Here is a 17,515-nt window from a genome sequence, read left to right on the forward strand (position 1 = left end):
CACTGCAGATCGACAAGAAAGTGAGCCACATAAAGTACTGAGATTCCAATATTATGCTGAATACACTGAAGATTATGTTAGTTTTTTACCTTATGTGTCCTTAATGTTGACATGCAAAACCCCTTATGTGCATTCCATACTTTTACTGTCGTGTCAGAGGAAGCAGATATCACTAGAAGAGGCAAAGAATTAACAAACACCTTCGTGGGATAACTTATCACCATTTCAAAGACATCATAAATCAATGTAACATTATTTCAAACTAATGTTTCTATTATACATATACATATTATTATACATACTTTAATATTTATAATATTCCTAACATTAATTCAAATATCTGTTCACGTTAATACACATATGGTACATATATATCTAAAAACTTTTTCTAGAACCTACTGTCTTCTGTCTCAAATTTTTTTTTAAGAGGCAGGAGAAACGTCTTTTTAAAGTTCCAGTTGAACTAGTTTAATTGGGGAAATTCTTCTCACACAGACTGAAAAACCAAGAAATGGATCTTACCATAATAAGAGAAGAAAGGTATATTAACAAGGTTAAAAGAATACATATTAATCTATTTATATGCAGTTCAAAGGTAGGTAAAACCAATCGCCAGTGTTCAGAAGACAGACAGAGGAGCAGGTACCTCGGGACAAAAAGTAGGGACCGAGAAGGTGGCACGGGTGGGGGTGGGGAAGGCGGTGCTTCTGGTAAAGCATTTCTTGGTATGTGTGTTTACCTTGCAAAATCTTATTATTGAGCTGTGCTGTCAAGGTGTGTAATCTTTTCTGTATGTACGTTCTATTTCATGAAAAATATATCGAATTAAATTAAAAGCTTCCTGAGCGCAATAATCAAAGAAGCACTCACGTGTTTTCCCATTACAGCAGAGCACGATGTCGTTCACCCAGTCGGTGTGGTGCTCCATAGAGGCTATGTATGGATCTTGCTGGAATTAAAAGAAAATCATAAGGATGTCATTAGTTTATCTGAGCGAGTAAAATATATTACAAATTATAAATCTGTCCAGATCCTTCAGTTAGCGTGGCATGCTGCTCTAAGGCCTTAAAATCGAGCCCCCAGCAACTGACGCTCCCAGGTAGCAGGTGCAAATGGAAGGTTTGTCTCAGGACGGTGTCATTCTGGACAAAAGCCCAGGTCTCCGTGACAAATGCTCAGTTTTCCTGCCCTGAGCCAGAGAAGGCAACAGTGCTCCAGGACAGGCTCGCTAGAGCGGGCGGGGAGGGCCCACATCTGCAGGCTGGGCCTTCTGACCCAGTCGTGGTGAGGGCTCCCAGCAGACAGCGGGGCAGAAAGGAGGCGGAGGGGGGCTATGAGGAGCCTGGCCCGACGGCAGAGGGAGATGCACACTTTCGTTTTCAGCTTCCCACTGCGGGTTTCACCTTCTGAATTAAATGTTTTCCTTATGGTACCTGTGGTCCTTCAGAGAAGAAATGGAAGCCAAGGGCTAAAGGAGTAATAGCCTGGTCTCCATTTCAACTCAGTAATTGGAGATTCTTCTATGCCTCTCGCTGGCTTTTATAAGTAAGTTCTTATTTACCAGGAGAGGCTTGTAAAGAAGAATCTATAGTTACATCCTACGCCCAAGACTGGCAACTGCAAGACACTTCCTGGGCAAAGAGAACCATACAAGTCTATTTGAGAAACTATGCTATTCAATCTTGTCATAAAATGAAGACCAGAAAAAAGATGTTTGAGGGCAGAACAGGGACCTTTCTAGATTCTTCCAGGTTAGTTTTTGTGAATATTTTTTGTAACTTGTCTGAAATACTATTAATTCCCAAAAAGGTGCCATTGCAATTTAAATATAAGTTCCAAAAAGCACTTAAAAGCCACGATTTCCTTACTTTCCATGTTTCTGACGTTGAACCACCACTACTGCTACTGGTTAAAGAATCCAAACCCCACCAGACCAAAGGCCATTTAAAGAAACATCATCTAGCACGTGCACAAAATAGTGGGTGTTTTCTGGACTGAACATCAGACTTGCAGAGCTTGCCAAGAAGACACAGACTTTTAAAACTACAAGGTTTGGCACCAGAGAACTGAAGTGAGGCTCTAAGTCTCTGCCACTTAGTAGCTACTTAACCCTGGGTTCTCTGAGCCTGTTTTCCCATCCATGCACACGGACATAAGAGCTGCCCTGAAGGAATATCATGAAAATTAAGATCATATTGGATATGAAAGTGCTAAGAGTGTATGGTACACAGCCAGGAGCTCAATAAATGTCGCTTTCCTTCCCTGAATCTTCCTGTCTATGTCATTTACAATACAGGCATTTAAACGAAATATAAAGAGAGTTCATTGCCATTTGACAGGGCACTTATCTTTCCATACACTGAAATCCTGGTCCCTCTTTAAGAAGGCAGACTTTAAGTCTCCTAAGGAAGGGGAGCATGTTTTGCCTTCATACTTTTACACCGGCCTTGTGCTATCAAATTAGGTCCTATGGGTTTTGTGGGCATCCTAATCACTTTTAAATGAAGAAATCAAGTATTTGTTCAAGATTAGTTACAAATGTAAAAAGCACAGTCGACCTTTTCTTAGCAGCAGTGGAAATGGTTGCCAAGAAGCTTTTTGGGAACACATTTAAAGCAGAAAAAAAAATTGTTACGAATAGTCCCCCTACCAGGCAAATCTCTTCGTTCCCTTCTAGCAGAGAGCTCTTATCGCACGCCTGGTTTATGGAGGCCCTCCCTTAGCTAGATACTTCTGAAACTCCCCTGGGGTGTTTTCTCAAGGACTCACAGAATCCTGGGTGCAGTTTACCTTTAAAGGGTGTGCCAAATACCTCAGTGCTCAGAGGTTACGCCTGAAGCTATGAAAAGCACGCTGTATCAGACCAAATTGTACGGAGCACAGATTTCAAATGTTAGTGGGACCCCTGCCTTACCTTGTGCTGGTTGACGCTCCAAATCCTGATGATGGAGTCCCGCCCTGCCGTGAAAAGCCTGTTGAGTGCTGGGTCCAGCTGCAAGGCGTTGACTCCATTTCGATTGTACTTCTCCACTTCATCTCGAATAACATAGGAAACCTGACAAATACGTCAACATGCGCTCTCTGTGAAATTACGAACATGCAGTAGAATACAGCCTACTACTAGTGGTCAATCGCAAATTCAAAGTCCCACATTTTCCAATATAAAACTTATTTTCAATCCAATAAACATCTCACGTTACTCTGTAGAGACTGAAGGGCTGAGGCGAGAAGAATGACATTAGTAACAGCCTTGTCCGAGATGAGCAAGTCTGATGCTAAACTACCGTAACTGCTTCCTAACTGGCCTCCACTCCCACTCTGGTTTGTCTTTAATCCATTTCCCACAGAGCAGCTGGAAACTGGAATGCGTTTCACTCCTGCCCCAAGCCCCCTCCAGTGCTTACTCGGCTGGAGTCGTGATTTGACCTGAACTCAACACGGCGGCCTCAAAGGCCTCGCTCACCTCTCCTGCTGCTCCTCTGGGCTCACCATGCCCTGTCCCTTGCACCCACGGGGCCTCCAGCGCATTAGTGACACGTGCAAATCCCCTCTGTCTGGAAGTTCTTCTTCCCCTCTGTCTGGCCAAGTCTACTGCAGTCTTCAGGTTTCTGTTTAAATAATGCTTCCTCAAAAATGCCTTCTCTCACCCGGCAAGCAAATGAGGTTTTGTGTTCCTCTAACACACTAAACCTTTCCTTCAGAGGACTTTACACTAGGTGTTTTTACAGGTAAGTTCTGTCTGCTTCATGTGAAACTCAAGAGAATCAACCAAAAGCAATTACAATTATGAAAAAGTCAACAAGCTGGCTGGCAGCCAAAAGCAAAACCTTCTAATTTAATGAAACAAACAATTAAGACTATAACAGGAGGTGTGGAGGAGGGAGAGGGAGTGGGGAGACCTATTCACAATAGCAACAAGAATAAACACCTAAAACAACTGACAGAACAAGGTACATGGAAGAAAACTTGAATAAAGGAGGTACCATATTGTAGCACAGGAAGATTCAAAATTAACAACTGCTTTCTAAATTTGTGAATTCAATCAAACTTTGGCCAGAATCCCACTGGATTTCTTTCTAGAAGTTGGCAAAATATACAGGTTTTTATTTTTTTAGGGAATTCCCAGTTATTTTTTTAAATAAAAGCATATTCTTTAAACATCTTAAAAGATATCGTAAGTCTAAAGCTACCATAATTACAATGGAGTACCACAATAGGAATATATAAAAGAATCAATGGAATAAAACGAAATTTGGAAACATATTTTCCTATTATAAATTTTTTATTTTGATGTAAACATAGTGTTTCAAATCAATGAAGGCATGATACATTATTTACAAATTACCTAGGAGCATCTAGTGATTCTATTGGGAAAAATTACATATGCCTTTCCCAAATCTTAAACAAAATGAATTTTCATGTGGACTAAAGATTGAAAATGAATAATTTAATCATAAAATACTTAAAATAAGACAGGTGAGTATTTACATGGACTATATTGAGAAGGCTCTGCCAACACAATAAGACAGCAATCTTCACAAAGGAAAAGAGCACCGCTGTTCAGACCAAATACAAGTCAGAACCTTTCCTAAGCACACAAACGTCCTCCGCAGCACCATCCACTAGAGCCGAAAAGTGCAACGACTCAACGTCCCTCAGCGGACAAAGGCGGGACCACACGCGGTCCACGCGTGCAGCGCGGTACGGTTCAGCCACGAAAGGAGGGAGTGCCGACAGATGCCACAACATGAGTGAGCCTTAAAACCATGCTGAGTGAAAAAGGCCAGTTATAAAATGCCACGTATTTTCTGATTCTATTTATTCTAAATGTCCAGACATGTAAACCCACAGAGACTGAGGGTAGGTCAGTGGCTGCCAGAGGCCTGGAGGGGAAGGGAACGGGGAGTGACTGTTAACGGGCGTGGGGCTTCTTTGCAGGGCGGTGACAATGCTCTGGAGTTAGGTGATCAACACTCAGACTCGTGAGTATATTAAAAACCATCAAGTTGTATAGTTTAACAGGGTGACTTTATATTATATTAATTTTATACCTCAGTAAAGCTGTTATTTTTTAAAAAATGCCTTCTGAATATCAAAGAATAGTATGGGCAAGGGTAAAAGGCAAACATCTAACTGGAAAAATAATGAAATAAATACAAAAGACAAAAGTTTACTCTTGACACCATACCAAGATTCCTTACAAAGCCATAAGAACAAGTCATCGTGAGGAGGACATTTCTTAACCAGAAAATGGCCAATGGACATAAATAATCAGTGAAGTGAGAAGGTTGTATATATAGGCAACAGGGGTGAGTCCTTGGATACAAGTACCTGAAATTGAAATCCACTCAAACCAGCTTAAATAAAAAAAGAAAGAAAAAAGAATTTAACATAAGGATACAAGATCTCTAAAAGCCCAAGGGCAGGAAATACAGTTCTGACTCATAAAAGACATTTTAAAATAAAATCATGGCACGTCTCTGCTGAAGCCTTCCAAAAGCTTCCATTACATTTAAAGTTCAAATTCCTCACGCGCTCCAGTTCCGCCCTGCATCCTCACGCTCACCTCCAACTAACCTGCCCCAGCTTTTCCAAAGGCCGTCCGTCACTCCAAACTCCTTTCTCACTCCAAACTCCTTTCGGCTCCTCAGACACATCAAGCTCTTTCTTCTCCCCACCCCTTCACACTTACTGTTCCCGGTGCCACCTCTCCAGCCCCCACCAGAATGCGTCCCCCAGCTTCTATCTTGTCCGGCCACCTTAGCCCTTCAGGTCTTGGTGGAGATGTCCCCTCCTCTCAAGGGCCTTTCCTGATCTCCACCCCCTATCACTCACCCTACTCACTTCTTTCACAGTTGTACCACACTCCATGTTTATCTTTTTTGTCCCAGCTTCTTCATTAGAGTAAAAGTTCCTAGACAGCAAGGAACTTGCCTACCTTGTTCCTCCCACCCCTCATTACAATGTCCAGCATAAAAGACATTTGATAAATATTTGTTACATGAATCACGTATTAGCCATCAGAAACCAAGTTGGCTTCAATGTCAATTTCAGTTTCTTTCAATCTCTTTCTCTGGGGCTTTATGGCCCCTGATCTGCTTCTCAGAACACATTCCCTTTCTTTAACAGAGACTATGTCGCATATATGAATCTTAATTTTCAAATTCCTGGGAGATTGCCTGATTGGTCCAGTGGGAAAGGGTCAGAGAATAACATGAGTGTCAGTCCTTCTTCCAGGTGGAAAGTAATTCTTAGCTAGACAAGTCTGGCCCACCTCTTTAAAGGTATCCATCACAGATGTGTGATTAAAAATGGCAAAGAGCCTGGCTGGTGTGGTTCAGCGGACTAAGCACCAGCCTGTGAACCAAAAGGTCGCTGGTTCGATTTCCAGTCACGACACAGGCCTGGGCTGAGGGTAGTTCCTACCGGGGTGCATGTGAGAGGCAACCCATCCATGTCTCTCTCACATTGATGTTTCTCTCCCACTCTTTCTCTCTCCGTTTCCTTCTCTCTAAATATAAAATAGACAAAATCTTTTTGAAAAAATGGTAAAGAATTAGAAATATCCTAATTGGATAAAATTTGGCACATCCACAAAACAATACTATTTAATCATTAAAAATATTGACGTAGATGTAGACTGATTGGCATGGGAAGAAAGCCATGCTATATTTAAGTGAAATTTGTGTGGTCCAACACAGCCATGTATAATAATCATTACTGTAAAGTGTTCTGAATATTAAATATATATTTAAAAATAAATATACAAGTTTGGAAGGACCTACACATATAAAACCACGAGTAGTTATTCCTGAGTAATGGAGTTATGGTGACTGTCACTCACGCTTTTTTTACATGGTATTTCACAATGGGCATACGTTACTTAGTATTTTGAATTTATAATTTAATTTTTATCCAAGTAATTTGTGTCTGTGTTCAGGAAATCAAATAGTACTGAGAGACTGTAATGAAAACCCACCTGCCTACTGTCTGTGTAATACTCCCCTTACCGATCTCAATCCCTAGAGGGAACTAATGTCCACTCTGTTTCTTCTGGATAGTTGTTGAATTTCTTGAAATATTGTCCTTATTCTACAGCTTTCTGGTTTATCCATGTTAGGTTTACCTATCTACTCAGGCTATGATGGATTAGGCTATAATTCTGAAACTACCCCAGTAACTCCTCCCCCTACTCTTCTGATACAGATACACTGCTACTTTTGGTTGAATGAACAACCAGTACTACAGTGGCTGACTTCGCAATTCCTATCTACTGACTAGCTAAGTACTACATGATGAATACATTTCCTTCTTCAGAGAGTGTTTTGTTTTCCCTTGAGTTCTATCTTTCTTCTCTTCTTCGATGGTTTCCTCTAACTTCAATTTTCTTTAACTGCCGTACCATATTAGACATTCGAGCAAGAACCCACCCACCCCCTTTCCCCAGAAGGCGTCCGCCCAGTGTCCTCCACCTTCCGCTCCAGCCTGCGCTGGCTGCCCTGTAGGTCCGCTGACACAGCTGTCATCTTCTGGGCTTCCCTGCACTGCTCTTCCGGGCTAGAGCCATTGTTTCCTGAATCCCAATGTCCCCTTTGTTTGTTTGCTCCCCGTGCTGCTGAAGTACATCCCGGGACCTTAAGAGACTGACACAGGAAAAGGTACACGGGAGGTGACTTAGCCCTTGCCTGCCTGGGAAGGTCTTCACCTTTACACTCGATTTGGTGGGGCAGAGGAGTCCACGTAGAAAAACTTCCCTCGGCTTTTGAAGGCACTGCTCTAACTTCCTCCAGCATCCCGTGTGGCCACTGAACTCAACGTCATTCTGTTCCATTCACACGCAAGCGATTCCACTTTCATTCTCTCCTGCATCACCACCAGTACCCACCTCCACCCCCACCCCACACACGCTCTTAGGATCTTTCTGGGAACTTTTCTTGTAACAATTCATTAATAACTCTGTGTTTTGTGTGTGTGTGTATTTCTTAAAACTCCTATCAGTCAGATGTTGGAACTTTCAAACTGCGCTTTCATCTTTTATGCATTCTATATTATATCATCTATCGTTGTCCTTTTGTGTACTCTTAGAAGACTTTCACACTATTTTGTAACTCTTTTTTTTTTTTTTTTTGGTAAATTTTAGTATGATGGACAAAACAGAAATAGCATCTCCAACAAGGAAATGGCGAGATAAATCATGGTACATCCATTGTATGTGGTCACTACAGAACAAAGATAAACTATATACTGTGATAAGTTCCTAGATATATTACATTAAAGTCTTAGTAAAGGAAAAAAACTGGCTGTAGAGAAAAGGAAAACAGGACTCATTTCTTTCAACAAATGTTGATTACCCATCAGTTGCCAGGCTGGACTCTAAATGCTGAGGATACATACAGTAGTGAGTCTAAAAGTCCTCCTGCAGCTTTTTCATCCTAACAAGGGAAAGAACATAACTAGGAGTGAGAGCAAGTTAAATAAAGTTTTATTCCCCAAGATAAAGGTGACCTTTGCAGGCAGAAAACATGGAAGTAAAATAAAGAGAAAAGCAGAAGGTGCTGGAGACAGAAGCAATAAATGAGTGAACAAAGCCCTGGAACAACTTCATTGAAGGCAGAGAAGGCAGGAGAGGACTCCTACCTGATTGTCCTAATTTGCTTTAAAAAAGAGGAGGCTGGGTAGGAGCAGAAGGTACTATTCAGACTCTATGAGGGACGAGACCTTCAGTAGTAAGTAGGAAATATGCATTCTGGAAGACACAATTAAAGGAACTTTGAAAGGAGAAAATAAAAGGGTAGCCCCTGGACAGCAAGTATCCAGTTAAGTGACACTTTAAGTGTTTGTAGCCGGCTCAGTAAGCGTCATTCAACTTCTCTAGCAATTATGTTGGACCGAAAACAAAGAAATCAGATAGTGGGGATGATCCACTGAACTCCATGTGGTCTGTCTCTCCATTTCAAGCTTATATGCCCCTGAGTTACTGGTAATGTGCCCAAGGGCAGAAGCAATCAGGAGAAAAACTATCTTTGATTATTTCAAGGTGATTGGTTTAGCTTTCTATTGCTGATATAATAAATTACCTAAATTTAGTGCCTTACAACATTCCCTTTTACTGTATTTCAGAGTTCTTTAGGTCAGAGGTCAGGCTGAGCAATGGGTGAGTCCTCTGCTTAGTCAATCTCAAGGCCAAAATCCACAAAAGTCTTGAAAAGCCTCTTCCCCTTCTGGAGGCTTTGGGAGAACCTGCTTCCAGGCTCAATCAGGCTGTGGGCTGAATTCAGGCCCTGCGGTTGTAGGTGCGAGGGCCCAGTCTTCTTGCTCCCAGAGGCTGCCCGCACCTCTTTTCATGCTTTCTAGGTGCCCTCTCCTGCAACAGAGGGTCCCCCTCGTGCCTCAAATCTCTCTGACTTCTGCCCGCAGCTGGACAAAGTTCTGTTTTCAAGGGCTCCTGTAATTACATCGGACCCACTGGGATAATCCAGGATAATCCCCCTCCTCTGAAGTCTGTTACAGCTGCAAAGTCCTTTTTATCATATAACATAACATATTCACAAATTCTAGGGATGAGAGCGTAGAATTTTGGAGAGGCATTCTGCCCACCACAGCAACTAGACAATTTTTTATGTGAAAACAAATGTGACTATATTATGGAGTAAGTACAAAATTCACATCTTTAAGGAAAGAAGGGGTATTGTAAAAGCATTTCAGGCGCACCAAGGGGATCCTCGGGCCGATCCCGAGGCTCCTCTGAGGTGTGCACTCACTGTCTCCACTCGGATGTCTACCAGACGCCTTCATCGTGGCACCTCCCAAAGCAAGCTCTTGACAGTCCTCTCCGAAACAGCTTTTCCTGTGGTCTTCCTCACCCAGGGAGTTCAAGGTAACTCCATTCTTCCAGCTGCTCAGGCCCCAAACCTTGCTGCTTGCCTTACTTCAATGTCCCTCAGCTCACGTCCTGTGAGCACATCACCATCCAAAATTCAACCACTTCTCACGGCCCTGGGTGGAGCCACTACCACCCAGCATCTGGTCTCCCTTTCTCGGTCCTCGTCCACCCGCAGTCCATTCTGAATACAGCAGCCAGGCCGCACTTACTCAGATACGTGCCCATTGTGAATACCCGTCTGCGGGAAATCCGCCCACTGCTACCCACCTCGCACTGGAGGAAAAGCCCGAGACTTTACTCACTAGGGCCTGCAGTTACCTCTCTGATTCCATCTCCTCCTCTGCTGCCCCCCACTCACTCCACGCCGCCCACAAAGGCATCTTTATTCCACAGACAGACCAGGGACAGCCCCACTTCAGGACCTTTGCATCTGATGTTCTCACTGGACCGCTCTTCCCCCGATGACAAGCTCTTTTTCTGCAGATCCCTATTACCGGCCTCTCAGCAAGGCCTCCTCGGGCCACTGCAACCAACAGTTCACTTCCCCATCCTCTGCTGCTTATGGCCATCCATTATTTAACCTTGAAAGCTTATTTTCTCCCCACCCTTTATTGTGGAAAATTCCAAACACATACAAAAGCTGAAAGAATTACACAGCACACGTTCATATACCTACCACTTATAAGTATTCTATGATGAACATTTTCTACATTTGCTTTACCTCATAACCATCTATCCGTTTGATCCTGTTATCTTTTGATGTCTTTCAAAGTAAGTTGCAATCATCAATAACAATTGCCCCTAAAATACTTCGGCATGCATATCATTAACTAGAGTTCATTATTTATTCATGGCGCCTGTTTTTTAAAGGTAAAATTTACTTCGAGTGGAATGTACAAATCTAAGTGTAGACAGGTACTTCTGACAAATGAACACACCTATGCATACGAACACCTAATAAGACACATAGAACATTATACCGCCCTAGAGAGCTGCCCCACCCGCTTCCCCAGACTCTACCCCCACTCCCAATCTAGACCTGACGTTTTCCTCCACCCTAGATGATTTCCACCTATTCTAAAACATCCCATAAATGGAATCACACAGCTCTTTTGTGTAAGACTACTTTTAGCTATCAAGCTAAATCAGGTTAAATTTGGCCAAGAAAAATTGGCCAAATGTCAATAATTCTCACATCTGTTTTTCCTGCCGGAACCTGTATTTCTAGGGTGTTAATTTTAGAAAGCATTCTGAAAAGTAGTCTTGACTGCCTTCTCCTATTCAGTGGTTTCACTAAAAAACTCCTTTCCCTGTAGTCAGTAAAAAACTGCCAGGGGCCAAATCCTGCATTGTAAACAAAGTTTTTCTGGACCACAGGCACACCCAGGTGGTTAGGTCTATGGATGGCCTCACCTTGTAATGGCAGAGTTCAGTGGCTCTGACACAGAGTGGCCTGCAAAGTTTAAAATCCTTACTCTCTGGCCCTTTAAAGAAAGCGTGCCGACCCCTGCTCTAACAGATGTCACATTGGCACCACAGTTTTAGTTACCCACTCTACATAAAAACCAGCTCAGACACGGCTAATCTGTATGGGTCTTTTCTTGAGAAGCCTGGATGTGGCACCATCCTACATCCTTACAAAAATATCAAAGATTAATCAACCAGCCCAGAACTGGGACTCAATCAGGAGTCAAGAACACACTGAGCTCTGAATAGGTCTAGAATAACTAATTGAGCAGGGAAAGGACTTTTTAAGTATTGGCAGAATAGACATTTGTTGGCTGTCTCTCCATTCCTCACTTCTGCTCCCTGTGTTTTATCCTCCTCATGTTTTATCCTCGAGGAAAGCAAATCCTAGGAGGAACTGTGCAGGAGCCACTTAAGACTCTCTGTTACATTGGATAGTGTAGTGGAAGGATATAAGGTCTGGGATAGACGCAGCACCAAGAGGCAAGGCCTAGAGCCAAGCGTTCAGGAATAGGAGGTGACAAATTGCAGGCAGCCCAATTGGTGAAGCTGACTTTACAGCACTTCCTAGGGTCAGAGTCACGGTGAGCCCTCCGGTTCAAGATTTGTATAGAACTAGCACTACCTCTTGAGTTTTCACTTACCTGAGCCAAAACTGTGTTTCGTCATGTGAGCCTGGTCAAGTTGGATTCTGAGCCATTTCCAACCAAAGGAATTGTTATGAAAGACCAATTATTTATGTTCTTGAATCATCACTGAGTGTGAGAACACGGTCGTTGCTCCTAAACCAGGAATCAACTTTTGCCCAACCTCCCCCGCCAGGAATCAACTTTTGCCCAACCTCCCCGCCTCTGAGAACTCGGAAGCGAATGAGAGAGGTCACGGTTGAAGGCAAGATGGAGACAGAGTCAACCAACTGACTCAGGTTGCTGGGAAACCGTAACACTAAGGGACCACCAGGGAGTGAGTGAGAGGACTTGCTTTGCTATCTTGATTACTAGGAAAACAAGTGCATCACGTATCTGAATTCACGTATTTGATTGTCTGATCATGTTTCTGACAATCAGAAATCCATCCCTACCCCTCTTACTCATGGTCAGTCTCCTTAGAAGTTGAAGATTGCAGACGTGTGTTCCTTCATTAGGTCTATAATTAATAAGCAGTATGTGTGTATCCCTCTCCACTTATCAATCTAAGTTTCAAGGGTTCTTTCTGGCCTATAATTTGGCAATGGATCCCAGGGATACTGCCTCTTGGTACAAGACACAGATGACCAAGGAGGCAAGATATACTTATGTAGCCATATATACTTTTCCAAAACAGAAAGATGTATTTTATTTGTAACAGCAAAGAATATTGTAAAAAGTTTAAAAGTATGAAGGTTCATATATGTTCAAGGAAAAAAATCCCATTTTCTGCCTTACCTATAAACCTACAATCTGATACACCTGAGATAATCACTGTTAATATCCTTAAAGACTTTTAAAATACATTATTTCCTTTGTGGAAATGGGGCCATGCTTTTCTGAATGCTGGTTGCCTTTCCTTTTTAATTATACAGATCTACCTTATCTTTTTAGTAACTACAAATTAATCCACTACATGAATGTACCTAATTTATCTTCTAATTGACTATGGATAGAGAGATTTTTTTCACAGTTCCTATAACAAATACCCTTGCATAATCACTGAAAGCTATATGCATATATACTTCTGAAAAATGATATTTAAAGGGAGACTTTCTAGGTCAAAAGTAATAGATATTTAAAATTCTGACAATCAACAAGACACAAAACAGTGAATGTTATGACTCCATTTAGAGTAAAATGTCATGCTAAGTCTGATATACATGCTAGAAGAGTTACAGAACACTAGTTTTCAAATGGTGTCAATTTTACCTTGTCTCCAGGAGACATTTGAAAATGTCTAGAGTCATTTTTGGTTGTCACAACTGGGAAGGTGCTAATATCTAGAGGGCAGAAGCCAGGATGATGCAAAACTTGCATTGCATAGGACAGCATCTTCCCCCGCCACCCCAGTAAAGAATTATCCAGCCCAAGATGTCAATAATAGGGTGAAAAACCCTGGTCTAGGAATACATATCACACTGTCCCCAGTTTTCTTTGAAGAGTGGAGGATAATTATCATTTATACTTTTGTATTGTTTGTGGGTTTTTGTTTTTTTTTTTTGGGCAGGGAACACGTACTTGTTTAAAGAACGTTTCCATAAACAAAAGTTCTCTCTCATGTCGAGATAAAAACAATTTCTGTGGCTTTTCACATTGGTTGCAGACCCTGGGGAAAAATTCTGCAAGCAGCTAACAAGACTCATTGAATCTTCTCTTCAGCAGACTAAGTTCTTCTGAATGCTCTCCATGGGAAACAGTTAGCCACTTTATCAGTCTGATTGCTACACCTATTAAGAAGAAGGTGAGAAGTGCTGAACCTCAAACTCTAGTTCTGCACTCTGATCGGAGAAGAGTGGAATCATCGCCACTGTCATTCAGCATGCAGTGGCTCACATTCAGCTTATTAAAACAGTTTTTCCACACGTTGCAGGTTTACATTTCTCCATCCTATATACTTCGCTATTGCCTCTTAAGTGTAAATGCAAGAAACTGAGAGGCCTGATTAACTCTCCTGACCACCCTGAAGAGCGTACCATTCTAACGTCTAACATACAATCAAGTTACAATTTTGAGTTACATTTTAGTCAAAAGCATGGACTGCATGCTGAGGTTACTTAAATTCTGTCACTGATGCACTTAAAAATTGCCTAACAGGTAAGCTATTTTAGATGTTTATAAGTTTCTCTCAATACACCATCTATTGAGTGCGTAGGATATGGCACTCACCTATAAGATCAGTAAGACAAAAAAGTGAACTGCCCAGAAGACTTTATGGCTTACAACAATTTTCTGGGGTCACGTTACTGAAGGAACACTCACTGATTTCAACCTGTAGAACCACATATAATGCCGTTTTATAAGGACAGCCTGCCTGTTATTTATTCTTATACTCTCTCCACTGTTTGCACATTTTGAGGCCTAAACTAAAGGCTCAGTAAGATTTAATGGAAAAGGGCACCATACCATTACTACTGCATACACTATACCTGCAGCAGATACCTGTACCAAGGCTTTCACTCCTCGCATCTCTGAAAATAGGTTAACAATAACTCTCAAACGTACCCATAAAACAAGAGTGGATTCACGAAGGCATAAAGCACACACGGAAGGATTAGATAACGTTTTACCCTTATATAGAAACAGAAAAGAAGATTCAAGGATGAACACTGAAGATGAAGAAAAGATGAAGACGAAATTAAATTCCTAAACAGTTCAAAACTGTATTTCCCCCCCTAACACAGCGCACTCCGCCGTCGTTTCCACATCACCGGGGAGAGAACTCCAGCAGAAAACGCAGAAAGCCGGCGGCACGGCCCGCGACCAGCCGCCCCGCCACGCCCCCACACAGGCCCACTCACCCAGTCCCCCGCCAGCCAGCAGGGGAAGCCCCCGGAGGCCTCCGCTCCGAGGCGGCTAGTGCGGAGCGCTTTGGAGAAAGACAAGGGAAGGGGGAGGCAGGTGGGCGGTGAAGGAGCCTATCCCGACCTCGCGAGCCCAAGCCCACGCGAAAGCGGACAACCGACAACCCCAGGATCCGAATCGAGCATCCAACAGTTCCGGCACTGGGCTCAGGTCGGCCGCCCCCAGCCCCTTCCTCAACCATTAAAGCCGCGGCCCCACCCCTCGCCGCCGGCCGCACCACGTCCCACTCGCCCCAAGCCGCTACCCTGGCCGATCGCGGCCCGAGACCTCTGCTCGCTGGAGGTGGGCCAGGGCTGGCAGCCACAGCCGAGAGGTAGAGGAACCAGGCTCCCATACCTGCACTTTCCTCCGCCCTGCCGTGTTCTGCCGGTGATGGGCCGCCATCTTGCATGTTGACACTCCTACGTCACTTCCGGAAGTGTCTCCGTCCTGGCGGAAGTCGTGCCTCTAACCCTGTGGCCAGGGGCAGGTGGCGTGGCGCCGGTTAGGCTGTTGGTAGTTCCCCAAGGGCGGTGGGGCGCCGGGGCTGGTGGCCCTGAGGTCAGGTAAAAGTACCGAAAAGTTGTCGCGTGCGTAGAACTCTGGTGGAGAGCGAGCTGGTCTGAGCCGGGGGGAGCAGTCCGTGTCCAGCCCTGTGTGCCTGTGAACTCCGGCTTCTACTGCTTTTCGGACAGCCAATTCCAGAGGCCCCAGCAGGCATTAGGAAAACGCTGAAAGCGTGAATAAGGGTTGGCTTGGGCAGGCATCCTTCCCCGACACTTTCTGACCAGTCAAGAGAACTGACAGCTTTGCCCTGACACACCCCAAAATGCAGAGAATTAAGGACTGGCCTCAAAGGGGAAGGTTGCAAAGGAGGTGTGGCTCCTGTCTTAAGAAGGAGCAAAGTGTCCGTTTTAAAGAAGACATAAAAGGGTGTTAGGAAGGTGAAAAATACACACTAGTAAAAATTGTTCTCCAAGGCAATTTTATAAGTTGAAATATAAACGTGGGTTTCATTTGTTGGAAAAGATATATACATGTTTTTACACCATTGCAACACCGACTATGCATATTTCTTTTTTTTGATTGTTGACATAACGTTTTAAGTTGGAAATGCTGAAGAAGGTGGGCTCACTCTAGAATAGGGTTTAAATCACCTGTTACACTGTGACATTCCCTTCTGGGGGTTTGTCTCGGAGTTCTGCTGACACTAATTATAGGTGCCGAGTGCTGTCGGGCTTGTGACAGTGAATGCCATAGAATTGCATTGTCCCATGCAGCCTCCACTAGGCACGTGTGGCTAGGGAGCACTGGAAACAGAGCCAGCTCAAATTGAGGTTTGATGAAACTAAAACACCCTCCAAATTTCAAACACTTAGTATGAAGAAAAGAATGTAAAACACCTCGATAATATTCATATTGACTACATATTAAAATGACAATATTTTGGATATATTGGGTTAAATAAGATACTAAGATTACTTTTTTTTTACTTTTTACAATGTGGCTCTTAGTATAGTTAGTTTCATATGCAGTCATTTTTTTTTTTTTTTGCATAGTGCTAGCATAGAAATAATGCTTAGGAAAGTCTAGACAAGTGTTTTTTTTTAATTAATAAAGAAATGTGAATTAGAGGAGTGGAAACTAATGGCAGAAAGCTTCTTAAGCAAAACTGGCAGTGATAATTTGCAGATAAACTATACTGCATTTTATTAGACACATTCATTCATCTATTCAACAAATTTTTTAGCACCTCTTAAGTACCAAGCACTATATTGGGTGCAGGGGATCTGTTAAGTGCACATAGTCATAGAGTCCTAGGGTAAGACCACAATTAATTAAACATATAAATGAATATGGAGATAAGTACAGTGAAGAAAGATGGTTAAAAGACAGGAAGTGACCCTTGAGTCAAGCTCCGAGGATGGACTTACCTAGGCAAATAGAGGGGACTGTCTGAGCAAAGATCTTGTGGCAGGAGGGAACTTGAAACAGTCCAGGAATTAGGGACCAAGGCTTGGAGTACAGAGAACAAGGGGAAGGAGTACACAGTGGCCGCACCCAACGGGGTCTTTTAGGTTGATGAGAAGCTGTTGAAAGTAAGCAGGGGAGGGACATGATCTGCATTTTAAAACATTATTTAGAAAACACCTATTTAAGCACCCAAGATGTGCTAGGCACCGTGCAGGTGTATGAGTCTGCACAAGATGCTTGTACTTGCCAGGCATGGATTGTTAGGTGGTTGTGGTCCCACTTTGGACCTGAAGAACATTGAAGGTGTGAAGTTCTTTCAATGGGCAGAATGTCCAGCAGTATGTCTTGAAGTTCACTTTGCCTGAAAGGGGAGATGACCTTGGGGAGTAATTCGTGACTGAAGGCTGATTGTTTGGCCAGTTGGTCAAGGACATGGAAAGAGCAAGATTGGAGAAGTAGCAATAAAGAGGACTTGGGAAGGGATATTCTGGACCTTGCAGAATAAATCTTTAGAATGATATGGACAACATGAACGTCTCTGTGGATGAAATTCAGCCTCCTTTCCCAGGCTCAGTGCTTGCTCAGTGGAGTTGTGAATAAAATGGCTACAATAAGGGGATTGGAGTTGTGCTTGGGGTCACCAACCCATTGCTGAGTGCTC

At 43.0% G+C, this 17,515-nt stretch overlaps 1 protein-coding gene across 1 annotated transcript in view; it reads right to left on the reverse strand.

The window, feature by feature from the left end:
- The window catches only part of WDR48 (WD repeat domain 48), a 41,344-nt gene extending 26,041 nt beyond the window's left edge, over positions 1 to 15,303 (reverse strand). The window contains exons 1-4 of the mRNA XM_045856515.1: positions 15,238 to 15,303; positions 2,915 to 3,055; positions 871 to 949; positions 90 to 172 (exon numbers count right to left, since the gene is read on the reverse strand). Coding sequence (XP_045712471.1) covers positions 90 to 172; positions 871 to 949; positions 2,915 to 3,055; positions 15,238 to 15,285 — 351 coding nt within the window. The 5' untranslated portion in view covers positions 15,286 to 15,303. The remainder of the gene's footprint in view (positions 1 to 89; positions 173 to 870; positions 950 to 2,914; positions 3,056 to 15,237) is intronic.
- Positions 15,304 to 17,515: the final 2,212 nt, after the last annotated feature.

The sequence above is a fragment of the Phyllostomus hastatus genome, unplaced genomic scaffold (assembly GCF_019186645.2).
Source record: "Phyllostomus hastatus isolate PE091 unplaced genomic scaffold, TTU_PhHast_1.1 phas_scaffold_129, whole genome shotgun sequence".
Classification (NCBI taxonomy): Eukaryota; Metazoa; Chordata; class Mammalia; order Chiroptera; family Phyllostomidae; genus Phyllostomus; species Phyllostomus hastatus.